The sequence below is a fragment of the Sminthopsis crassicaudata genome, chromosome 3 (genome assembly GCF_048593235.1).
Source record: "Sminthopsis crassicaudata isolate SCR6 chromosome 3, ASM4859323v1, whole genome shotgun sequence".
In the NCBI taxonomy this organism is placed as follows: domain Eukaryota; kingdom Metazoa; phylum Chordata; class Mammalia; order Dasyuromorphia; family Dasyuridae; genus Sminthopsis; species Sminthopsis crassicaudata.
In genome coordinates this window covers 633,042,097-633,068,970 of record NC_133619.1, presented here as the reverse complement: position 1 = coordinate 633,068,970, position 26,874 = coordinate 633,042,097, and the positions used below count along the sequence as shown (strand labels likewise).

Below are 26,874 nucleotides of genomic sequence, written 5' to 3'. Positions count from 1 at the left end.
CAAAAAATTTTATGAAAATTAAAATTAAATTAAATTAAAATTAAATTAGATTTTAAAAATTTTAATGATCCACCCTAGGCTATTATCCTTTATTAGTGAAAATCCTGAAAAAGGAATAAGGCATGAAGCCCAGTTCACCCTGAATTCAGCATTCCCCATTTTTAGAGTGAATGAATCAGTTGGCTGCATTCCTTAGGGGTTACTCTAGATTTTGGCAAGGGGAAAGGGAGTTACGGAGGGCATTACCCAAATAGCCATTCCAGAAAGGGAGATTAAAGGATGGGAATGGGGCAAAGGTGGTTAGGACCATCTGTGTCTGTTTACATGGGGGACGACCCTCAAAATAAAGAGCAAGTTCATAAAAAAACAGCAAAGCTTTCACAAACACATCATATCAGACTTGGAAGAAGCTTAGACCATTTTCACCAAACGTCCCATTTTAGAGGAGAAAACCAAGACCCAGATAGGGGAAAGACACTTGGACAAAACATAGACAGCTAGGGAAAGGCTAAACCAGGCATTGCAATTCAGGTCCTTGGACTCTGTTTCTTGTACTTTGTGTGTGTGAAGCATTTAGCTCAGGGCATCTGTCCCCCGGTCTTGGAGGCACTAGAGCCATGGGAGATTGAGAAGGAAGATCCTCCCTTTTTTCCTCCTGATTTCCTCAACCAGAGTTTCCACAGCCTAAATCCTCTGACAGTCTGGGGCTGGAGCCAGAGTTATGGATTAGCGTGTAGGAGGATTTGGGATTTTGGTTAAACATGGGTCAGGAGGGGGTGGGAGGGAGCTCCCATGTACAGTCCTTCACTACACTGGGGCAGTTGTAATCAAGTAGAGGGCTCTGGCTGTTTCTTTGAGCTGGGCTCTTTCTTTCTGAATCACTTCAGTAAAGGGACTGGACAAGATGCAGCATCAGGAAAAGGAAGTTCCAGCCGGGCATGAAAAGCTGGTGGGTTGAAAGGAGTTCTCCCGTCCCTCAAGAATAGAGACAGTATTGGAGGGGGGAGACTCTGGTTCCTGGAACCCTGACCGGACAGTGATGTGCAAGGACAGAGGAAAATGAGAAAACTTTGGACAGGTTCTCGGGATGCTCTGAAGGATTCAGGGCATTTGTTCGATTGTCTGCTTCCTTTGGGTAATGCAAGGGGCCTTTGATAATTTGGTACAGACAAGACCAGCATTTTACAGGAGGAGGAGCAGAAATGAAGCTGTCTGAAATGGGAATTCTCCTATAAGTGCTGAAGCTTTTGCTAAGGTTTCTATGAAGAAAATATTGGAGTTTTTGGAATCTTTGGGGAGCCTTTGACTGGGGGTACTCAATGAGCTTCAAGGTTGAATAGAGCAAGGATGGTTCTGGGAACTTCCAGGGGGAAGTTGGCAAAACGGTCCATCTGCTGTCCCATCCTTTTGGTTTTACATCGCCTCAGTGACATAGTGACTGATTTCCCATCACTTTGGCCCAACTGGGAAAGGTGAACTATCCTACCTTCCTGTCATGTCTCCTGGCAAGTCTCCCTCACTCCAAAACAAAGTGACAGTGGCCTGCTTGGCAAAAGAGTTTCTCTGGGTCGGAGGGAGCATCGTGGTTTCCCCGAAGTGGAGATTAGGCCAGTTCGGTAAGAAAGGGAAAATCCAAACTCCTTGGATTTAATGGTATGGGGTCATTCCTTCAATACAGAGTCATGATTCCTCATCTTGGGATAGCACCTTTGAATTGGTGAAGTATTCTATTCATTTGATTTAAAGCCTTGAGGATTCAAATATCTTCGTATCATATTCCCAGGATTTGTAGGGTATCAGAGAATGTTAGATCCTAGAATTGGGGTTTGGGACATCATTAATTAAAGATTTCTGGTATCTGAGTACCTATGGTCTCAGGAAAATAATAATCATAATAATGATGGACGTGATGATAAGATTTTATTTTAATTTCAATAGTATTTTATTTCCCCAGATTATATGTAAAGATAGTTTTCAACATTTCGTTTTTGTAAGACTTTGTGTTCCAAATTTTCCTCCCTCTCTCTCTTACCCCCTTCCCAAGACAGCAAAAACAATCTGAAATAGGTTAAATATGTGTAATCCTTTCAAATGTATTTCCATATTTATCCTATTGTGCAAGAAAAATCAGACCAAAGGGGAAAAAACATGAAAAAAGGAAAAAAAAAAAAAACAACCTCCCAAAAGTGAAAATACTATGATTTGATCCATATTCAATGCAATCCATCAACTCTGGATGCAAATGATGTTTTCCATCCCAAGTCTATTGGAATTGTCTTGAGTCCCTGCATTGTTGAGAAGGGCATCACAGTTGATCGTCTCATAATCTTGTTGTTACTGTGCACAATGTTTTCTTGATTTTGCTTGTTTTACTCAGAAATGGTGGTAATGTTTGCAAAATGGTTTACAAATATTATTTCACTTGATGCTCACAACAACCCTAGGAGGTAGTTGCTATTATTTTCCCCAATTTATATTTAAGGAAATTGAGGCAGGCAGGGGTTAATTGATTTGCTCCAGTCATACAACTAATAAAAGCTGAGAGAGATTTTGAAATTAGGTCTTTCTTATTCTAAATCTATCCCTCTAACATCTGTCTTGAGATATAGGACTGGAAGGGACATCAAAGTCCATCTAGCTGAATACCTGATTTTATAGATGAGGAAACTGAGGCTTTTCTAAGGTCACAGAGAGATTAAGTGTCTAAAGTGGGATTTGAACCTACATTCTTCAATCCAGAGTCTTAGTGAATGTCTGTTCTTTTCATCCAGACATCTAGTCCATGTTGAGACTTGGGAGGGGATCCATATTCTCTGGAGTCTCTGGAGCCATTAAACAAATGACTCTGGACTCATTGTCCATTTTGTCTTGCCCTAAGCTTCTTCTCACCCTCTCCTTGGGTACATTGTTCTCACTTTGGAGTTGAGAAAAAATGCAGCTGAATGGAACCCTGGGTTTACAGTCTAAATGAAGCATTTAGGTGACACAGTGGAGAGAGCACTAGGCTTGGAGTCAGTAAAATCTGAATTCAAATCTAGACTCAGATACTTCCTGGTTATGTGACTTGGCAACTCAATTCACTTCTGTCTGTCTCAATTTCTTCAATAGTAAAATGGGGATAATAACCATCTGCCTCCCAGGATTGTTGTAAGAATCAAATGAGATAATATTTGTAAAGTACTTAGCACTGTGCCTGGTATGTAGTAGGAGTTTAATAAATGTTTATTTCCTTCCCTTCCCCTCTGATCTAAAGATGACCTTCAATTCCCATCTATAACTGGGTCAGTGTCTGTCATGGGACCATAGGTTTTGAACTGGAAGGAACTTTAAAAGTCACCTAGGCCAAACCCTCTCACCTTCTAGATGAGGAAACTGAGTCTCAGCATCTGAAGGGAAGAGCATAGTCTTTGATGGGATTGGGAGGGAGTGGAAAAAAAGAGGCTGAGTTTCTCCAGAGAAGGACCCTGGAACCACATACCTGCCCCTTTTTTAACCTGGCCCAGAATATCTTTTAGACCTCTGGTCTTTTGCCAATGACAATTTCCACTTGCCAAACCATGAACCTTCTTCAGAACAGATTTCCCCAGAGAGAATTCCTGATCCCCTTGGTGAATATAATCCCTAGGTTTATCCTCAGCCGTACTAGGGACATTTTGATATGGTTTGTGGTTTCCAATATATTTTTCACAAATAAGATTTTTTTTTCTCCTAGCCTCCAAAAGATAGTAATTTTCTCCCTTAACCAATATATGTGATTTCTTCCCTACCCCCTCCTACTTTGAGTCAACATTCTGACTTTTATCTTGACCACCAACAAGCTTTTTATAGAAAATGGAATTGCTGAGCTGCAGTCAGAGGGTTAAGGCTAGAGGCTCCATGATACAGCCTACAAGGAAGCCCTGGCTCCTTCTGAAGGGACTGAACTCTAAGGAGGTAGGAGAGGGCAGTTTCTTTGGGCTCTGGGGGCCTAGATACAGGTTTCGGCCCTGAGAAAAACGTTATTTGTCCTATTTGTATACTCCTGTCTAGGGAAATAAGTCCTAACACTTGTGTGAGGACTTGCTCCAAATTTAGGAATGAAGGTTCAGATATAGGGAGGGAATTGAAAATAGAGGGCTTGTGGAAACGCCTTAAATCTTCTCCCAAGTCATCTTAGCCCTAATTGGGTAGCTCTATAAGCAGGAATCAGTGTGTAGGGATTCTTGAACTGAGGTTTACAGATACACCTCCAAAGAGTTCATCAATAGATATGTGAATATAGGGAGGGGGAGATTATATCTGTATATCAAGGCCCTTGTTTTCTTTTATAATTGTTCCTTCTATTGATTTTCCCTCTCTCCTAGTGAATGTTTGTTAAATTGCAACCTAATTCACTTTCAGATTTTCAGACATGAGAATGTATTCATATCTCTTTTTTTTTTTTTTTTTTTTTTTTTTTGGGAGGCCGGGGTTAAGTGACTTGCCCAGGGTCACACAGCTAGGAAGTGTTAAATGTCTGAGATCAAATTCGAACTCTGTTCCTCCTAAATTCAAGGCTGGTGCTCTATCCACTGTGCCACCTAGCTGCCCCTGTACTCATATTCTTTAGAGTTTTGAAACAATCCTAGTGATTTTTCTCTTGTCCTTGGATTTGCTGTCCATCTTGCCCTGCCATCACTGTCTCCCTGGGCACAATATTTCACTTGGAGATTTGGGGAAACTCCTTAAGTTCATAGTAGTTCATAGGTTTCCAGCCCATGGGGTCCATGATGCAGAAAGAGGCAAATATTCCTTAGAGGAGAAAGGGGTGAGTCCCAAAAGATTGGGTACAAATTCTGGGTCAGCTATTTCTCATTCAATTTTACCAACATCTATTAAGTGCTTAGGATATTCCATTTGCTAGTTGTTGAGGCTACAAAGATCAAGAATACATCCATGTCTTACATTCCTCCGAATAATACTTGGCATTTACATAGTCATGTAAAATTCATGAAATGTTTCTGAGTTCCACAAGCAGCAGGTGAAGTAAATAGGAAGAGAAATAGTGACTATATCTGTGGTCTCAATGGCTTAGGAAATGGCTAGATGAAGAAACTCTTCCTCTCCCAAAGTAAGTCAGCATCAGCGATAGCACTTTAAAGTCTTTAAAAGTCTCCTAGAGCACTCAGACAATATGTCAGAAGCAACACTTGAACCCAGGTCTTCCTAGATACGCAGTAATATCTATCATGATTTTTTTTAATAGGCATTATTATCCCCATTTTTCAGATGGGGAAATTTCTCTGACCAAAGTTGGGGTGGAGAGCTCTGTGCCAGTGAAAATCAAGTCCTTTGTCCAGGCCCCCACTCATGATCTCCAGGTCTGTTAACATTACTCAGACTGAGCTCAAGAACCCAATCTTATTACCATATTATTATATAAAGTTTTTTTTTTTTTAAACAAATTGAATCAGCTCATCCCCCAGCAAAGGGATTAGACTTTAGCTACAATTTACAAGGAGATTGATTCTGCTGGAAAGCTGCTCTCCTCCACTCCCTCCTCTCACCCATTCCTTTACTAAGCACAGGCTACCAGCCTGGGGGCTGCATAGCTTTAATAAATGGGACTTCTGAGTGCTTAGCTCTGTCCATGGTACTATTTTCTTATGGCTAGCTGGCTCCAACCTTGAATAGGGGCTTGGGGCAGAGTTTTTCAGTAAACCTTTCATTAAGGCTTGTAGGATCAGGGACTCAGAATTAGAAGGGTTATCCACTAAGACTCATCCAATCAAATCTCTTCATTTTACAGATGGGGAAACTGAGGCTCAGCAAGTTTGACCCAGATCACAGTGGTATTAAGTATCATAACCTGAGTTCAAATTCAGATTCCCTATGTCCAAACCATTTTACAGATGAGGAAATTGAGGCAAACAGGGTTAAGTGATTTCACCAATGTGAGGCCAGATTGGAAACCAGGCCCACCTCTCTATCCACTTCACCATGTAGGTAACAGTACAAGAGCTAATCACTGCACAGCAGCAATCTATGATAGGATAGGATGCTTCCTGTGACTGGAGTTAGATGAGAAATGCAGATAGGATTGAAGGAACTTGGAGGAGAGATTAAGACTTGCTGAGAAAGAGTACTTTGAAGAGGAAGGCTTTGAAGGAAGGTAGGATTTCCCTAGGAGGTGAAGAGAGGCAAGGGCATTCTAGACAAAGGAGGAGCATTTTGAGTAGTTGTCTGGAGAAAAGAATATATATCTATCTATCTGGCTAGGGAAGTAAAATTGTTCCAGCTGGGATGTGGGGTCTGTGGGACAGGAAATGTATGTGCCATGAGCAGGGCTAGCAAAATGCCTCTCTAGTCAGCTTCTTTGTTCATCCTTACATTTCTGTCCTGTTCTTGTAGGCCCTAGCAGGCTAGTGAACTTTGAGTGGTCATTGGGGTTTGGGGGACAGGCAAGAAGAATTTTTGGCTGAACATCTTCTACAGGAAGCTACTTAACTGCAGTGCTTTTTAATTATTTTCTATTTATCCCACATAGAGCTTGCTCTGTATATATTTGTTTTCATATAGTCTTCCCCATTAGATTATAAACTCCTTGAGGCCAGGCACTATTTTTTGTCTCTTTTTGTATCCCTAATACTTGGCACAGTGTCTGAAATATAGTATGAGCTTAACAAATCTTTATTGATTGATTAAATACCTATGGAGAACAGATCAGCTTCCCTGATCCTGGAAGTCTTAACTTTCTACCAGAAGAGCCTGAGATGGGGAAGAAGGCTCTGGTGAATCTAGTGTTTGTCTTATAACCTCATCACGATGCTATCCCTCCTCCCTGGAATATATTCTTCCTTTCATTTCTTCTTCCTGGATTTCCTGGCTATCTTTAATACTCAACTAAAATCTCACCTTCTGAGTGGGGCAGCTAGGTGGCAGCTAGGTGGCGCAGCGGATAGAGCAGCAGCCTTGAATTCAGGAGGACCTGAGTTCAAATCTGGTCTCAGACACTTAACACTTCCTAGCTGTGTGACCCTGGGCAAGTCACTTAACCCCAGCCTCAGGAAAATAAATAAATAAATAAATAAAATAAAATAAAATCTCACCTTCTACAGGAGGCCTTTTCTGGTCCTCCAAGCTGCTAGTGCCCACCTCTCTCAGATGATGTTCCATTCACTCTCAATTTATCTTGTGTGTACATGGTTGTTTGCATGTTGTATTTCCCATTCAACTGGAGACTCCTTGAAGGCAAGGTCTGCCAGATCAGCTTTTTTTTATTCATATCCCCATCATTTAACAGAGTGGCCGATATATATATATATATATATATATATATATACCTCTAATAAATGCTTGTTGACTTGATAGAAGGAATCTTTTGAGGTCATCTAGGCTAAATATACCTCTCATCCACTTTTTAGAGGGTGTATAGAATAGTAAATATAGAATATTATGGAATATTATTGTTCTGTAAGAAATGACCAACAGGATGATTTCAGAAAGGCCTGGAGAGACTTACATGAACTGATGCTGAGTGAAATGAGCAGAACCAGGAGATCGTTGTATACTTCAACAACAATACTATACGATGATTAGTTCTGATAGATGTGGCCATTTTCAACAATGAGATGAACCAAATCAGTTCCAATAGAGCAGTCATGAACTGAACCAGCTACACCCAGCGAAAGAACTCTGGGAGATGACTATGAACCACTACATAGAATTCCCAATCCCTCTATTTTTGTCCACCTACATTCTGGATTTCCCTCACAGGCTAATTGTACACTGTTTCAAAGTCCGATTCTTTTTGTACAGCAAAACAACTGCTTGGACATGTATACATATATTGTATTTAATTTATACTTTAACATATTTAACATGTATCAGTCAACCTGCCATCTAGTGGGGGGGAGGAGGAGGGGAAAAATTAGAACAAAAGGCTTGGCAGTTGTCAATGCTGTAAAATTACCCATGCATATATCTTGTAAATAAAACCTATAAAAATAAACAAATAAAAAACTTTTCACAGCCTAAAAAAAATAATAGTAAATATAACTTGAGATGGACACTCTGTGCCTCAATCTACCCCCTAGTACCAGCTAAGGGGCACCATAGTGCCCAAAGTGCTGGGCCTGGAGTTAGGTAATGCTGAGTTCAACTCCAGCCTCAGACACTTACTAGGAGTATGAACCTGGGCAAATCATTTAACCTTTGCCTAAGTTTCCTCATCTGTAAAATGAGAATGATAATACTAGCACCTATCTCCAGGGTTGTTATGAGGATCAAGAAAGATTATACATGAAAGATGTGTTTTGTACACTGGGTACATTAGTATTGAAAGAAGTAATAGGATGATGAGGGGTGAGTGGAATTATTCATAGAAACTTTGGAACTTTCACAGAAAGGATATAAAGTTGAATAGGATTTTGGTTGAGATTTTATTATATTTACAAGCTCATAGTTCTAGAGTGTGGTGAGGGGGAACCTAGGAGGGTACCTACTTACACCCTTTCATTTTATGATGAGGAAACTGAGATCTAGAGAAGTGACATCAATCTAATCCATCCTTATTTTATAAAAATAAAAAAAAATTATATATTTTTGGTTTTTATTTCACTTTGATGTTGGAATATATTTATCCTGCCTCCACTTTAAAACAAGACATCCCTCATCATAATAAGGAAAAAACAGGTCATTCTAGAGGGAATGGAAAAAGGAGACCAATTTTCTAATGTTTTTCTCTGAGCCAAGTATTATAAATGGGGAAACTGAGGCCCAGAGCTGGGAAGTGGCTTGCCCAAGATCATCTGCAAGCTCCTCACTCCCGAGTGAAGAGCATGTGATCATTAAGTTGTAAGTTTTGATTGTCTGCCAGGGCTCTGGAACTTGCAGCTGCTTCCAATGACACATCGGCTGAGAGCCAGGCCCAGACTTGGTCCTTCTCTGGGTTTCTAGCCCCGTCCGCTTAGAATCAGGAAAACTCATTGTCATAAATGTACGCTCCATACCGAGGAAAGCGCTCCCCCAGCAGCCTGCTCTTGCTGTCTCAGCAGCTGCTGCTTTGTGAGTCCAGTGTGTGTGTTTAATAACCTTTTTGCTGTTAATTTTTAATGTTTCTGCTGTCCTGAGTAACAGCCTCATTTGAAAGCAGTTTGTACTCGAAAACGCCTTTCTGAATTATTTATGGGAGGATGGCTCAGTCAGCAAGATTTTTTTTTTTTGAGGGAGGGGTGGAAGGGAGGAGGCAACTGATGTATAGTAGAAAGGGTGGAACCAAAGAACTGGATTCTAATTCAGTCTAATTCAATTAGATTAGTCAGTCAGATTAGATCAGTCAGCTGGTCAAAGAGTAAGCAAGTATCTATCAAAGATAGGTATGCTTAGCCCAGGCAATACAAATAAAGACGAAAGCAATCACAGGATCAGAGCAGGAAGGCTTGATTTGATTCCAGTTTGATTTCAGAAACATTGATTTCAACTTTCTAATTTTACAGTAGGTTACTTGATTAATAAGTGTCTGAGGTAGGATTTGAATCCAGAACTCCCACATAAGAAGTGCAGTGCTCTAACCACTACACCTCACTATTTGTGTGTGATCCTGGACATTTCATTTCTCTCTGAGAATAAATCTCAATGAAAAGTAACTCTGAGTCCAGGAAGGAGAACAGATCCTCCTTACCTAGTGAGGTCTTTGATTAGCTGAACAATTGACCAGTCAATTAACAAATATTTTTTGTCTGAATGCAGCTAGAAAAGGAGGGGGAAAGTAATGGAGTTTTCCTCTCTTTTCTTAATGAGCAGGAAAAGCAAGTGCTAAATTACTCCAGTATCTTTGCCAAGAAAACCCTAAATGGGGTCATGAAGTCAAACACAGCTGAAAAAAGACTGAACAACACGTAGTGTTTACTACGCGTCAGTCACTGTGCTGTTTTACAATCATTATCCTATTTGATCCTTACAACAATCCTGGGAAGAAGGCACTTTTGTTATCTCCATTTTGCAGATGAGGAAATTGAGGCAAAGAGAGGTCAAATGCTTTGATGAAGCTTGCACAGTTTTATGAGAGCTAAAAAGAGGAAGCATCTAATCTGAAAGCTAGTGCTCAGTTTTAGATTAGGGATTCAGAGGAGAGGGAAAGGATTATGAATCTAAGTTTGGTGAAAGGCCTTCAGACATGTCGTGTGGGTAAGAGAAGTTCTTCAAAGAAAGAAGGCAGAATATAAGGTTAACTTAAAAATCCTGTGCTTTTAACTCCAAGGATGGACAGCTAATAGGAGAAGGGGGACTGGTCCTTAGAAGCTAAAGTAACTAAAGGTCTGGACAGACTTGTGGTATAGAGAAGGAGGGAGGCTTAGAATCCCCTTCTCTTTTGCATCTTGGGTCAAGGACACCTGGAAACCTTCTGTACTCTCTTCTAGAACCATTCCAGAGAATGGTTCGAGTATGTAAAATAAACTACCATGGAAGGGTGCAGATTTTAGGAGGTGACACGGGCATTTTCAAGTTTGTCTTCTAGAGATAGTTAACAATAGGGAAACCAGCTTTTGAAATGAGCAGAATTAGAGAGCCCATTGAGCTGGGAATTGGAGATCTTGGTTCAAGGGTTAATGGAGCTGATGGTAGAAATCTGTATTTTCTCAAATAGGATGTTGGGAAGCAATGAGATAATGGATATAAAAGTCGATTGAAGTTTGCCACAGGGGTTTTGTTTTTCTTGCTTTCTCTATGTGAAGTGGTGATAAGATGGAGAAAAGGAAGATTGTGAAAATAAAATTTCATTTTAAAAAATAAATTGAATGTTGTATGAAGATGTATTCTGATGGAAGTGGAAATCTTCAACATAAAGAAGATCCAACTCACTTCCAGCTGATCAATGATGGACAGAAACAACTACACCCAGAGAAGGAACACTGGGAAGTGAATGTAAACTGTCAGAACTACTGTCTATGTACCCAGGTTACTTATACCTTCGGAATCCAATACTTAACGTGCAACAAGAAAATGGTATTTACACACATATATTGTATCTGGGTTATACTATAACACATGTAAAATGTATGGGATTTCCTGTCATCGGGGGGAGGGAGTGGAGGGAGGGAGGGATAATTTGGAAAAATGAAAACAAGGGATAATATTTTTTAAAAAATTACTCATGCATATATACTGTGGAAAAAAATTCTAAATAAAATTTTTTTTAAAATTCATTGAAAACATTCACTATTAAGCAAATGTAAATAATGGCCATCAACATGCTGGTTGGGGATGGGGCAAATTTGATTTCATCATTTTCTCATAATCCTAATGTGGACTCTTCCTTCCTCAATGCAGATTGGCAATTCATCTGTATCATAACAACAACTAAAGAATATATAGATATCTTTAGATATCTATATATACCTATCTATCTATCTATGTGTATATATATATATATATATATATATATATATATATCACTTAGTATGTGCCAAGTACTGTGCTAAGTGCATTACAATTATGTCTCATTTGACATTCACAACAACCTTGGGAGAGTAGATGCCATTATTATTCCCATTTTAAAGATGAGGAAATTGAGGCAAACAGATTTAACCATGATTTTGCTTAGGGTCACATAGTGAGACCAGACCTTTTTGACAAAGTTTCCAAAGAGTTTTCCATGCATTCTCGTTGGAGCTTCAGAACAACCCTGTGAAGTAGGGATTATCTTTGTTTTACAGAGGAATTGCATAAATAATAAGAAACAGGGAGGTGGTTCAATGGATAGAGTGTCAAGCTGAAGTCAAGAAGACTCAACTTCCTGAGTTCAAATCTGGTTATTAGCTGTGTGACCCTTGACAAGTCATTTAACCTCATTTGCCTCAGTTTTCCCATCTGTAAAATGAGCTGGAGAAGGAAATGGCAAACCTGCAGTATCTCTGCCAAGAAAGCTCCAAATGGGGGAAGAAGAGTGAACACAACTCAAAATAACTAAACAACATAGCTAGTAAATGCCAGAGATAGGACTGGACTCTAAGTCTAGTACTTCTAGCTACTGGATCCTACTGTTTTGGGTCCCAGAAGCATTGTAAATTCTCCTTCCACTGAGAGGTTGCAACTTGCCCAGTGTTACTCCAATGTAGATCAGAGTCAACACTGGAACCCAGACCTCTCCAGCTCCAAGGTTGGCTTTCTAAACCCCTCTCCCATTCTTCCTGTAATGAATAGAAATTTAAGCTATTGAGAAAAATCATCTGATTTTATATAGGAAACTAGTGATCATGAAGGAGAAAGTACTTTTCTAAGTTTTCAAAATGACTTTGTGTAAGAGATATTTGGTCCCAGGTACCCAGAATTGACGTTTTATGCTATTTTACCTTTCAGAGAATGAAATGCTAAAAACTAAGGTGATCTAGGACTATATGAAGTCAGACAACCTGGGTTCAAATCTTGGGTTCTTCCCCTCGTTGTGTAACTGTCAGCAAATCAGTTCATCACTATGGCCCTCTGTTTTCTCCTCAGAAACAAAGGCATGGGTTGGACTAGCCCCTGTCAGCTCTTAATAGTTGTGATTGAAGGTGAATGACTGAGGCTGACACTGAACTGATCTGTCTCTTGTCTCTGTTTGTGTTTCTAGTGGAAAGATGCATCAGTTCAATGCAGGCCGGGACTCAGATGGTCAAGCTTCGAGGTGGCTCCAAGGGCTTGGTTCGCTTTTACTATCTGGACGAGCACAAGTCGTGCATCCGCTGGCGGCCATCACGGAAGAATGAGAAGGCCAAGAGTAAGTATGGGGCCTACCTTTCAATTTGGGTTGATACTAATGGTTGTCCCCTCTTTACCAAATTTCCTTGGACAAATTCATCATCCCTGGCATTGGCCCTGCCCTCCAGGCAGTGAATGAGAGGGAATGTATCCTGAGGAGGGCAAGCAAGGGATTATTCATGAGGCAAGGAGAGAGCAGGAGGGCTCAGCCCTGAAATGGTGGGCCTGAAGTCTTTGACTTTCAGCTTTCTGACCTCTTACAGGAGGTGACATGGGGAAGATAGGAAGAAGCCAATAAGAGGAGTTCTTTGTCTGTTCATTAGCAATGAAACAGATACCTGGGTCTGCACTGTCTTCTTTCTGACAGTTCCCAGGGAGGTGAGGAATGGAAAATAGCAGATCTGAGCCTGCTGTCCCCCTACCCTTTCTCTACAGTCCTGCAATCTCCTTGCTTACAAAGGAGCTAATTTACTAGTTGCTAATGCCTACTTTTCTCATTACTGTCTTTCTAGAAGCCAGAGCAAAGATGGATAGATAAAGCTAGTCATGTGAGTCCAGGAGACTCAAATTGGCCCCAGAGAGCTCTGTGACCCCCCCTCCAAAACCCCTCTATTTCTATCCCACCCCACCCCCCCAAAAAAACCTCAAGATTCAGAAAAAGGGAGTTCAAAGGATGGAAAGCAGATTGGCAGTGTCTTACAAGGAAGCCAGGGCCAAGAAAGGTCAGTTAGCTTTCTTTTTTAATTACCAATTTTAGCCAAGATTCTAACATTCAGGTCCAGGAATAGCTAAGACGAATCCAGCTTTCAACATAGGATCTTACACTTCCTGAAGAATAGATGTTCCTTTCTTCCCTTTCCTTTTCGCCTTCCCCTTCATCCCTCCTTGTCTTTCCTTTTTTCTTAGCTCTTCTTTTTTCCCTTCTCTTCCTTTGTCTTTCCCCTTTTGTTTACCCCTCCTCTTACCCTCTCCTGTTTCTCCTTCTTTCCCTTTATTTTGCCCCTTCTCTTCCTCTTTGTCTTCCCCCTTCCCCTACCTCCTGTTCTCTTCCCTTTCTCTTTTCCCTTATCTTCCCCTCCTCTTCCCTTTCCTTCTCCCCTTTCTCTTCCCTCCTCCTCTTCCTTTTTGTCTTTCTTGTCCCCTTCCCCCTTTCTTTCTCCTTCTTCTTTACCCCTTTCTTCTCCCTTCTCTACCCCTTCTTCTTCCCCTTTACCTTACCTCTTTTCTTCTTCCCTTTCTCTTTCTCTTTGTCTTTCCCTTTCTCTTTCCCCTTCTTTTTCCCTTCTTCTCTTCCCCCTTCCCTTTTTTCTTTTCCCTAAGACTGATCTCTTTTCCCCTCTCAATAGTATTTTATTTTTCCAAATACACATAAATATAATTTCCAACATTCACTTTTATTAAAGCTTTTTAATTTTCAAAAGATATGTATAGATATTTTTAATATTGACCCTTGCAAAACCTTGTGTTCCAATTTCCCCTTCCTCTAGATAGCAAGTAATCCAATATATATAAAACATGGTAAAATATATGTAAAATTCAATATATGCATATATATTTATACAATTATCATGCTACATGAGAAAAATCAGATCAAAAAGGAAAAAATGAGAAAGAAAACAAAATGCAAGCAAACAATAACAAAAAGAATGGAAATGCTGTATTGTGGTCCCTACTCAGTTCCCACAGTCCTCTCTCTGAGTGTATATGGCTCTCTCCATCACAAGGTCATTGGAATTGGTCTGAATCATCTTATTTCCAACATTCATTTTTGTAAGACTTTGTGTATCAAAATTGTCTCCCTTCCTCCTTTACCCTTTCTTTTTTCCATAGACAGCAAGCAATCTGATATAGGTTAAATATGTGTGATCCTTTTAAACATATTTCTATTGTTGTCATGTTGTACAAAAACAGGGATAGAACACTGGACTTTGATTAAGAAGATCTGGGTTTCAAAAATGATTTTTTTAATGGAAAGGACCTATATGTACAAATAGACATATATATACATATATATGTATATAAAGCAGCCCTTTTTGGGGAACAAAGATTTGAAAATTGAGGAGACGCCAATCAGTTGGGGAATGGTTGGATGAATTGAGGTATAGATTTAGGTGGAATATAATTATGCTCTAAGAAGTGATGAGCAGGTCACTGTCTGAAAAACCTGAAGAGACTTACATGAACTGATGCAAAGTCAAATGTGCTACATACAAAGTAACAGCAATACTGTAAGATGATCCAACTTTGATTAGATAAATGGCTTAGCTATTCTCAGCAATACAATGATCCAAGACAACTCTGAAGGGTTTATAAAGAAATACATTATCCCTATCTAGAGAAAGAACTGATGATATAGGAATTCCAATTGAAGCATACTTTTTATTTTTCTCGAGGCTTTTTTATTTTTTATTTATCTTTTCTTTCACAACATGACTAATATGGAAATGTCTTATATGATGACACACGGATAACCTCTATCAGATTACTTGTTTTCTCAATGAGGATTGGGAGAAGGGAGAAAGGAAGAGACTTTGTACTCAAGTTTTAAAAATGAATGTTAATTGTTTTTACGTGTAACTGGGGAAAAATAAAAAATACTATATTTTTAATTTTAAAAAAATTGGATTTGAAACTTGTGTTAGATACTAGCATCTATATGACACAGCCCAAGGTGCTTCTGGGATCTCAAGATCATGGTCATCTATCTGAAAGAGACCTCAGAGGGCAACTAATGTAGTCCATTTGTTTTACAGATAAGGAAACTGAGACTCAGGGTGGTTAAGTGATTTTTCCCAAATCAAAGCAGCAGGAATATAAATCCAGAATATGGTGGTGGAGAAAAGTACGCATTAAATACACATTTTGGCAATTTTGAGGGACATAATGTCTAGTATACTGAGCCAGACGTCACGACCTTTGGAGACCACTATAGACTCCTAGAGAAGTTATCTTTGAGCTTCAGTTTTCTCCATTCTAAAATAGGAATAATTATATGACCTACCTCACAAGGATGTTGTGAAGCTCAAATGAGACGTTGTATTATGTACTTTGCAGACTTGAGGGCTACAGAAAATGCTAACTGTTACTTAAGGAATCTGGGATCCCAGTGGTGTGGGCCTTTTCTCCATGAATCGTAGCTCATTTTCCTATTTGTATCCCATTCAGTCTTTACCTTAGTTCTCCCAGAAATTTTCCCTTTTGGACAGCAGGCCTTCCTCCAGGCCTTTATTCCCCTTACTTTCCAGAGGTATAATATAACAACAACAATAAAGACAAAAATAGTTCCCTCACCCCCTCAAAACTTGGGAGTCATGATAAGCCCTTTACTAGGGCCTGGGCTTAGGCTGGAGAAAGTAGCTGCCTGACAAAAACATAAAAGCCTCAGTATTACTTGTTATTGGAAAGATGGATGACTCCCTTGTTATCTAGCCCAGGAGAATTACTTGTCCCCGGAGGGAAGATTTATGTGGGGACAGAACTCAGATGATAGAATTGCTTTTTCCACTGCTGACTTTTCTAGTCTCAATTTTCTTTACACTTTCTCCCTTCCATCTCTCTCCTGCCTCTCTCCTTTTTTTCCACCCTCCTTCCCTCTCTCAATCTTTGTCTCTCCCCTTCTTTCTCCCTCTTTTCTCTTTCTCTTTTCCCGCTCCCTTTTCTCTCTTCTCTCTATTTCTTTCTCTCTCTTTCCTTACCTCTTTCTCTCTCTCCCTCCATTTCTCCCTCCTTCCTTTTCCTCCTCTCCCATGTAATATCTCTCACCCTTGCTCCTCTAGGAGTGTTCAGTCTCAGCTTGTTGGATTTACCAGCCTCTTCCTCCCCGGGTGCAGCAGCCATAGAGCAGGAGCAGCACAACTTTGTCTCATACCAGTAACTTTGAAAAGAGAGCTGGGAAAGGAAGATAAAGTGCTGACCTGCTTCTTGCTCTGCTGCCTATTTCTCTCTGCATGGAGCTTTCTTAGGAGCCAGATCATTGGTCCAGAAGTGGGATGGCCTCTCTTTCCCAAACAGCGGTATCCAGATGTCCTTGTTCACATTTTCCCCACAATGTTCCATGTCAGTGCTCAGCCAACCTCATATCTTTGGCCCTGTCTGAGGCCTGTTTGGGAGATGAATTCAGGGGTAGGAACAAAGAAGGGGTTTCTAAGCCTGGATCCTGAATCTGACTCGGGGTAAGAGATCAAAGAGCAGGAAGGCACCTTCTTGGGCACCTCGTACCATTTGCCCTACCCTATCGGAGACATAATTTCAGGATTATTTAGAATACATGTGAGGGCAGGGAGGGACTCGCCAGTTGTCCAACCAATGATTCCTAGTTTTCTATAACATATTAAAACTATAACATAGTTTTCTATAACATACATTTCTATAATTTATTCTATAACATATAGAATATAACATTTCTATAACATAATTGCATTAAGAATCAATGCAATTAGATATTTATCAAATGTTTACTAGGGAGGAAGCACAGTGTATTGGAGAGAACGGGCTGATCTTGTGTGGAGGGCTCGGGTTCAAATCTCGCCTCAAACACTTCCTGATTCAGTGGCTCTGGGAATATCTCCCTAAATTTCAGTTTCCTCATCTGTAAAAAGAACATAATAATAAGAGCATTCACCTCCTGCAGTGGCTTGAGCATCAGATCAGATAAAATGTTCTGAAAACCTTAAGGCAAAGATATAAATTTGTGGTATCATAGGGTTCAATCTGGAATGGACTTAATCCAAAACCCCATATTTTACAGATAAAAGAAACTGAGACTTGGGTAGCTCAGATGACTTGCCCAAAGTTTCATGGCTATTAAGGGACTGAGATGGGATTTGAGTTCAGATTTTCCAGTTCCAAATTCTATGATCTTTCCATTTTACTAGCATGCTATTGATTATTATTACTTGAGTGCAAAGAATATTCCTAGGGAGTTAGGAGAGGTGGGGTGAGAGGGGCAGGGAGGAAAGTTTGGATGAGATAATCTCTTTAGATTCACAGAGTTTGTAGCCTAGTTTTGAGAAGTTCGGTCATCTACACAAATAAAAATAATACACAAAATTCTATCAATTGTCAAAAGAGGTGAAAAATCTATGTCAGATGGGAGGGGAAAGATGGTTACCAAGGAGAGAGGGTATCAAAGAGAGAATTAGAGGGGATGGCATTTATTGCTCAGCATATATTCTGAGGAGTTGGATCTGGGTTTTTATTATTATCTATTATCTATCTATTTATTTATTTGCTGAGGCAATTGAGGTTAAGTGACTTGCCCAGGGTCACACAGCCAGGAAATGGCTTGAGACCATATCTGAACTCAGGTCCTCCTAATTTCAGGGCTGGTACTCTATCCACTGTGCCACCTAGTTGCCCCCTAGGTTTTTATTAAAGTCTATCCCCATTCATTCCAGCAATCCTTTTTTTTGGAGTACCCATTATATACAAGGATACCCCATTCAGGACATAAAAAGGGAAAACGGCAAAGTTGTTCATGACTATCCTGGAATCCAGGTGATACAGTAGATTAGAGCTCTAGACTTGGAGACAGAAGCTCAACCATTATTTGAGTGACTTCATCTCTGATTGACTCAGTTTTCTCATCTGTAAAAAGGGCTTATAAAAGGACCTACGAATGAGATAACAATTATAAAAAAGCAAAACAAAACTACTTTGCTACATATAAATGCTGGCTCACTTTTCTGATCTTCCTTGCTACTTTCTTCCCCAGTCTCCATTGATTCCGTCCAGGAAGTATGTGAAGGAAAGCAGTCAGAGATTTTCCAGCGCTATGCAGATGGGAGCTTTGACCCCAACTGCTGCTTCAGCATCTACTATGGGGACCACATGGAGTCTCTGGATCTTGTGTCCTCCAATGGAGAAGAAGCTCGAACTTGGATCACAGGCCTCCGGTACCTGATGGCAGGAATCAGCGATGAGGACAGTTTGTCCAAACGCCAGAGAACTCGTGACCAATATCCTTTGGAACTGGAGTTGGGGCTGGGTCGGGAAAGGAGGTAGTTGTAGAATCTTTGGGCAGATGGGGATTTTTAGGAGGTAGTCTATTCCACCCTCCTCTTCCCCTCCAGACTGAATTTTATCTTATAAGATCTGTATTCTTATTGAAAAGCAACGTGGTAGAGAGCAATGGACTTGTTTTCCCTAGAAAGCCCCTTGAGAGTGGGGCTTGGATTTTTTTTTTGTCTGCCTTTGTTCTCAGCACTTAGTGTGGTGCCTGGCATATAGTAGGTGCTTTATGCATATCTGTTGGCTGATTGACTGAACTTGGAGAAAAAAGAGATGGGTTTTAATCTTATTTTTGATACTTTCAAGCTCTGTGACCAAGTGCAGGTCACCTCCTTTCTCTAAGTTTCAGTTTCCTTATTTGTAAAAAGGGATTGATCATACATGCTTTACAAAGTTGTTCTTAAGATAAAATGAGATAGGGGCAGCTAGGTGGTGTAGTAGATAAAGCACTAACCCTGAATTCAGGAGGACCGGAGTTCAAATCTGACCTCAGACACTTAATACTTCCTAGCTGTGTGACCCTGGGCAAGTCACTTAACCCCAATTGCCTCCGCAAAAACAAAACAACAACAACAAAAAAAGATAAAATGAGATTATGATGGAAAACTTTTGGAACATTCTCTAAATGTCATCTGTTATCATGAGTTCCGATTATGGCAAGAATCAGCATGATACTTCTCTCTGGGCCTCAGTTTATCCTTTTGGAGTTGGACTAGATAATCACTAAAATTCTTTCTAGCTCTTTAAAAATAAATGAACAGAACCCACCAGCAATGATAAGATTTTAGAGTTGAATGGGACTTTAGGGATATTCTTGTTTAACTCTATTATATAGAAGGGGAAACTGAGGCAAAGGAATCAGAAACATCTTCCTCAAAATTAGGGCTAGCCAAGAGTAGAATGAACTGAGTTGGGAAGGAGAAGGTCCCTCTTACATGGAGGTTTTCAGGCAGAGGCCGGATGGCTACTTATTGAGTATTGGATGACTTATGGCAATCTTCAGTTTATATTGTTGGCTATTGACTTTCCTTCCATTTCTAAAAACTCTGTCATTCAGTGATGGTGAGAGAGAGGCAGCATGTCGACGTAGATGGATGGAAGTACCAATGTTTAGGTCCCATCTCTAGCATGCCGGCTTTGTGATCTGGAATAAATCATTTAAAGTTTTAGTGCTCTGAGTAATTCCATTAGGATTGTAAACTACAAAGAAGGTGGCAGCTTGTATTGGTACTGGTAAAGGAAGTTTTCCTATCTGGCAGTTCCCTAATCCATGAGATTACAGGTCAAGTCCCTATTCCTATGACTACGGAACTGACCCAAAGCCCAATAGTCAGTGTAGAGTTGGGGTGTTCTGCCTCTGACGCCAATCAATTAATCAAATAAGCATTTCATAAATGTTTACTATGTGATACGTATTTTCTAGAGACTCAAAGATAAAAATGAAAACATTTTTGTTCTCAAGGATTTATACTTTCCGAATATGATAGTTTATTGCTCCTGTACCACATGCCTTTCATCTGCCTAAGAAAATGTTCCCACCCTGTAAAATGGGGTTATCGTCTTGGGCTCCCTTTTACCATCACCGTGAAAATCTGAGATGGGATGTTGAGTTCCATCTGTTACCTCTAGGTCTGCTATGCCCAGATTTAGCTAAGGAAGTGAAGAGGACATGGGGAATGAGATGGCCCAAGGGAGGAACTGAATCGGGAAGGGAACGCTTGAGTCCTGGGCTATGTTAAGGATTGTTGTTGGGGGTTGGACCAGGCTGGGTCAGACCAGTTGTTGTGTGGCCCCTAACTCAGCCTCAAAGTGGCTGAAGCAGACGTTTGATGAGGCAGATAAGAATGGGGACGGCAGCCTGAGCATTAATGAAGTCCTCCAGCTTCTTCATAAGCTGAATGTGAACCTTCCCCGGCAGAAGGTGAAACAGATGTTCAAGGTAAGCTAGAGGGCAGCCCTGGCAAGGGGCAGGGGGTGCGGGGTACAGGGGAGGGATGGAGAAAAGCAACAGATCTGCTCTCCAAGGCCACTTGCTGATGCTTAGTCATTGGGAGGGGGGTATGTGGGAGAGAAAGAGGGTCACACTTCATTACCTTAAGCCTCTGCCTTGCAAATATCAACAAAGCTGGAAACCAATGCCTTCCACTCTCAATTATCCAGGCTGTTGAACAGCAACATGGTGGTTAATCCAGAAGCTGTCTCCTACAGTGAGATCTCTTGTCTTGTACTTAGTTATGTACATGTCATCTTTCCCAATGTCTGAACTGCAGTAAAAAGGAGACTTCTTGTGAACTGGACCCGTTCCTCTTTTCTTTGTACCTCTGAACTTCACACAATCCCTTGTGTCTGCCATCAGTCGGTCAACAAGCATTGATTAAGAACTTACTATGTGTCAGGTATTGGGAATCCCTGCCAACTGGAGGAGTTACATTCTAATTGTGGAAAGAACATATGAACAACTAGCTATTTTTTCATTGTAGCTTTTTTATTGACAAAACATATGCATGGGTCATTTTTCAACATTGACCCTTTCAAAACCTTCTGTTCCAACTTTTCCCCTCCTTCCCTTCCCCTCTTCCCCTAGATGGCAGGTAGTCCCATACGTGTTAAATAGAACAACCAGTTATACATAAGTTCCATACAGAGTAGATGGAAGAAGGGAAGGGAACACGAGATGGCATGTGGAGGCAACAGGGGAAAGTGCTCACTTTTAAGTTCAGAACCTGGATTTAGATTCCAGATCTCCCCTCTTCTATAAGATGGATCTTGGGCAAATTTCTTGGGATGCCAAATTTGATGCATGATTGAAGATGATGAATGAGTATGAATGCAGAGTTGAAGATAATAGTGAAAATGAGAAAGAGAGAGGGGGAAAGAGAGGAAGAGAGAGAGAGAGAAAGAGAGAGAGGGGGGGAGACAGAGAGAGAGAGAGAGGGAGAGACAGAGAGAGACAAAGAGAGAGAGAATGGAGAGAGAGAATGGAGAGAGAGACAGAGAGAGAGAGAATGGAGAGACAGAGACAGAGAGAGAGAGACAGAGAGAGAGAGAGAGAGAGAGAGAGAGAGAGAGAGAGAGAGAGAGAGAGAGAGAGAGAGAGAGAGAGAGAGAGATTCATTTTGTTATTGAGTCATTTCAACTGGGTCTACCTCTTCCAGAAAACATTTGGGGTTTTCCCAACAAAGATATTGGAGTGGTTTGTCATTTCCTTTTCCAGCTCATTTTACAGATGAGCAAACTGAGGCAGGTGATATTTAATTGAATTACCCAGGATCACTGAGCTAGGAAGTAACTGAAGCCAGATTCGAACTTAGGAAGATGAGCCTTGCTGACTCCAGGCACTTTGCTACCTGGCAGGGAGTGGGGACACACACACAACAGAGACAGACACAGAGAAAGATATAGAAAGAGTCACAGAGACACAGAGACAGAGAGAGAGACAGAGACAGAGACAGAGAGACAGACACACACATATAGATAGACACAGAGAAACAGAGAAAGACACACACACAGACATACATACAGAGAGACAGACACAGACACACAGAGAGACAGAGACAGACACACAGAGTGACACAGAGACTGATTTAGATCTGTGGAAAGGACATGTAGCCCACTTCCTCATTTATAAGAAAGACAAATGAAACTCAGATAAATGAAGTGATTTTTCTCAAAGTCATACAGCTGGAAAGAATGAGATTTGAACCCAGGTCCCCTGATTATACATTTTGTGCTCTTCCCAATGCCAAATACCCCTTTTCTGAGGCTCAGATTGCTCTTCTGTAAAATCAAAGGGCTTTACGCTCGTTTCCTTCCAGCTTTGGATCTCTCCTCCTTGTTAGATGCTTAATAAGTATTTGCGGCTCAGCACAGGATTTTGATGAAGCAGCAAATTCTCCTTCCTAACAATATCAGGCTTAAGCAAGCTTTTAGATAGGTTCTAATTTCGTGAGCTAATTGCTGGAGGAGCTGAAGAATTGGCTGTCGTGGGGGAAAGGGATTAGTTTTGTTCTGCTTGGCCCCAGAGGATTGAACTAGGATCTCAGCGAAGGAAGTTGCAAAGAGGCAGACTTGGGCTTGAGGTCAGGAAAAATTTCCTAACAATTATAGCCATCCCAGAGTGCAATAGGCTGCTTCCAGAAATAGCCCATTTCCTCATTATGGAGGTCTTGGAAGATGAGACTGAATGAGGCCTTATGATGGGTCTGTTGTGGGCAGTTCCTTTGGATTTGTGGGCTGGGCTACTCAACATTCTGTGATTATGTGTGAATAAGCTGGAGAGTGGAAGCCAAGTAGAAAGGTCCTTAAATCTCTATGGATCTCAAAGGCTCAGTAAGAGCAGCTGTTCTCCCCAGTAGGGGGACAGCAGAGGGTCCTGGTTAGGTGGAAGATAGAAGGCCCAGGTTCCCTGAAGCCAACAGATGATCACCGATTGACTCTTGCAATCACTTCTGTTCCAACTTTTCCCCTCTTCCCCTCCACCTCTTCCCCTAGATGGCAGGTAGTCCCGTACAGGTTAAATAGAACAACTAGTTATACACAAGTTCCATACAGAGTAGATGGAAGAAGGGAAGGGAACACTAGATGGCATGGATCAGGTGATGATCCAACCCAATGGGATGAACCTGGAACACGCCACGTGTATAAGTCACTTCTCCCTTGTTGTTGAAACTTAAAAGGAAACAGAGCCAATGGATTGGGCTTACTCTGGTGCTCTTGATGGATTCCTAGAAACGGAGAGAGGAAAACCTGGATTCGAATCCTGCCTCAAACCATGTCCTTCTTGACTCCTCATCATTTACCCACCATATGCAATCAGTTACCTAAACTTATCATCCCTTTCTGGATGATCCCTCTCCCATTTGTCCTCTGCTTTCTTCACGAAGCTCCCACACACCTAATTCAGTCCTAGGCCATCTTTCACCTGGGCTATTACAATAACCACTCATTCATTTTCCTGCCCCCATCTTTCCCTGATGCAATCTATCCTTCATTCATCTGCCAAAGATATTTTATCTCAAGCATAGATTGAATCATGTGATCTCTGCACTCAGGATACTCCAGTGTTTACTTACAGGAACAAATAAAACTCCTGTTTAGAATAAAAAGTTATCACCTGCATCCTTCCAGTCTTCCTACTCTAGGTTTTAGCCATTGTTTAAATGGTGTTCATCTCCAGCCACCATGATGGTACTTTCTGGAATGGTTTCCTTCCCAAACTTTCCCTCTTAGAATTCCTGGCTTTCTTTAATATTAATGCCAAAGCTACCTTCTTCAGGAAGCCTTTTCTGCCCCCCCCTCACCCCTTAGAGATTGTTGTCTCGTTTAAATCCAATTTATGCACCATCGGTCAAGAAACAGCATCCCATGATGCAAAGGGCTAAAAACAACATTGACTTCCCCTTGAACCAACTCTTAGTGTATCTTGTATGGATCGGTTTATGGATGAGTTGTCTTTCCTATTAGACTATAAGCTAGGGATTGTATCTCTTGCCTTCACAATCCCACTGCTTACAAAGTTCCCGGCATACGGTAAATATTTAATCAAGTCCTTGTTGGGTCCTGAGCAAATTATGCTGAGACTCCGTTTCCTGATCTGAAAAATGAGGTTAGAATGAGCAGCCTTTAAGTTCATTTTAGCTCTAAATATATGCTCCTAAACAACCTCTAATCCCTCTGCTCCCCGTCAAGCTCCCCAAATAGAAGCTGTTTTGAAATCCCTTTTCTGAGGTGTATTTGATTAAGTTCTCCTCTAATGACTGGCTGAAGACTGCAAGGGTTTTTGACTGAGAGTCATGTGGTCTGCGGTTTGCTTTGAGGGGAAGAGGGTGCTGGACCAGACAGTCCTGAGGGTCAACATGAGACAGTGAAAAGGGGAAAATGGATTTTAGTCAGAGAAACTGGACTTAAATTCGAGGCTGCTGTATTCTCTCTGAAAATGTCAGGACTATCGAACAGGGAATGTCAGAACTGGGAGGGACCCTTGGAGATCATTTATTTTAGCTCTCCTTATTTTACAGGTGTAGAGCCTGAGGCCCTCTGGGAAATATTGTGAGCTTTGCTCCTGAGGCTATTGATTATTTCAGGCAGGTGTGCAGAGACTGAGCCCAGGAGGGAAAAGTCCAAAACGAAGCAAAGCTTTCTCCTTTCCTGCCTTTCCTTTATTTTCCTGGCCTCTTAATAGGCAGGTTCTTGTTTCTGGTTCTGTGGTTCCCAATTGAATTATCTCTCTCCCCTATCTCTCCCCACCCTCTCTCTGTCTCTGTCTCTTTCTCTCTCTTTCTGTCTGTTTCTCTGTCTGTTTCTCTGTCTATCTGTTTCTCTCTCTCTCTCTCTCTCTCTCTCTCTCTCTCTCTCTCTCTCTCTCTCTCTCTCTCTCTCTCTCTCTCTCTCTCTCTCTCAGCAGCAGCAGCAGCAACCAAATTCATTATCTTGCTCTGCACTCTTTCTTTCTCTCTAGACCTCACTTAGTAATGCATCCCCATTGTTAGAAGTTATGAAAATTCCTCCTTCAGCAGTAGCCACAGCCTTTATTGTCTGTAATTATGTTTCCAACTCAGGCTATCATAAGATATTTGGGATGTAGGAAGGGGGAGCATCTTGGGAGATTTCATTCTGGGCTTCCTTTGAACGGAGGTTGGAACAGGGATAGTGTTGAGAACCTGACTCAAAATGAAACTCTTTCTCCCTCCCCATTCCCCCACACTTCAATTTCTTGCCATGATATTTCATTCCAAACCTAGAAGAAGGTTCCTTGAACCTGAAAATCATTGCATTGGGGCTGCTGCTGCTTCCCGTCTGTCTTTTTGACAGCTGCCTCCGGGAGGCCTCCTAGGGGTCTTTCTCTTCTGAAATAGGCTTCTCTTGGTTAGGCAAGAGTAGGCTGTGCTCAGCTGGAGTGAGGAGAGCTTTCTGGGCTCCAAAAGGAGAGGAAGAGGGAGATAGAGGGAGGGAGAGAGAGAGGCAGGGGGTGGGGGATGAGAAGGAGAGAGAAAAGAGAGAGAAGGAGAGGAAAGGAGAAGGAGGGAGAGGGAGGGAAAGAAGGAGAAGGAGGGAGAGAGAGAAGGGAAGAGAGAGGGAGAAGGGAAAGAGAGAAAGATGGAGAGAAAGAAGGGGAAAGAGAAAGGGAGGGAAGGAAAGAGGAAAGAAGGGAAAGAGTGAAAGAGGAGAGAGGGAAAGAGAGAGGGAGGGAAGGAAGGAGGAAGAGAAGGAGAGAGAGAGGGAGAGAGAGGGAATTGGAGAGGGGGAAGAGACAGATGGAGACTGAGAGAGACAGAGAAAAGGGGGGAGAAGGGAGAGAAGGATAGAGAGAGGGGAAAGGAAGAGAGAATGTGAGAAATGCACGCTTTCCCCAAAGCACAAACACACACACCTGACAAAACTGAACTCATCTTGGGCAGTTTTAGGGTCTGTCCAGTGATAGTATTTGATACAATGCACAGATATTCTTGGCTGTTGACCAAGAGGCTACACAGGTGGAGAGACTGAGATCTGGCAGAATCCCTTACAGCTTTCAGGTTCCCAGCTACTTGCTCCGGGTATTCTCATTCCTTCAGACAGCTGGAGGGGAGCTCCTGGACTGCCCCCCCGCAGACATCCTCAAGCATTAGGGCATTGAATGAACATGTTCCACTCAATTTAAGAGTTTTTGATTATGTACCTGGTATTGTGCTAATACATGGAGATGTAAAGACAGAATTCAATGTCCCTGCCTTTAAGGTGCTTATATTCTCATTCTCCCTCTCTCCCTCTTCTTTTCCCTCCTTCCCTTTTTGTCTTTCTGTGTGTCTTTCTCTCTCTCTCTCTCTCTCTCTCTCTCTCTCTCTCTCTCTCTCTCTCTCTCTCTCTCTCTCTCTCACACACACACACACACACACACACACACACACACACACACACACAAATAGTATTTTATTTTTTTCCGATTATATGTAAAGATAGTTTTTAACCTTCATTTTTATAAGATTTTGAGTTCCAAAGTTTTCTCTTTCCTTTTCTTCCTTTCCCTTCCCTCTCCCCAAGATGGCAAGCAATCTGATAGAGGTTATACATGTGCAATCATGTAAACTTATTTCCACATTAGTCATGCTGTGTAAGAAGAAACAGAACAAAAGGGGAAAACCACAAAAAATATGAAAATTGTATGCTTCAATTTGCATTGATGTCATG

General features: G+C 41.3%; 1 protein-coding gene across 1 annotated transcript in view; it reads left to right on the top strand.

Annotated features, from left to right (window-relative positions):
- Nucleotides 1-26,874, top strand: part of PLCH2 (phospholipase C eta 2) — a 357,956-nt gene that overhangs the window by 229,179 nt on the left and 101,903 nt on the right. Inside the window, 3 exon segments of the mRNA XM_074306508.1 lie at nt 12,572-12,718; nt 18,413-18,649; nt 20,511-20,647. Coding sequence (XP_074162609.1) covers nt 12,572-12,718; nt 18,413-18,649; nt 20,511-20,647 — 521 coding nt within the window.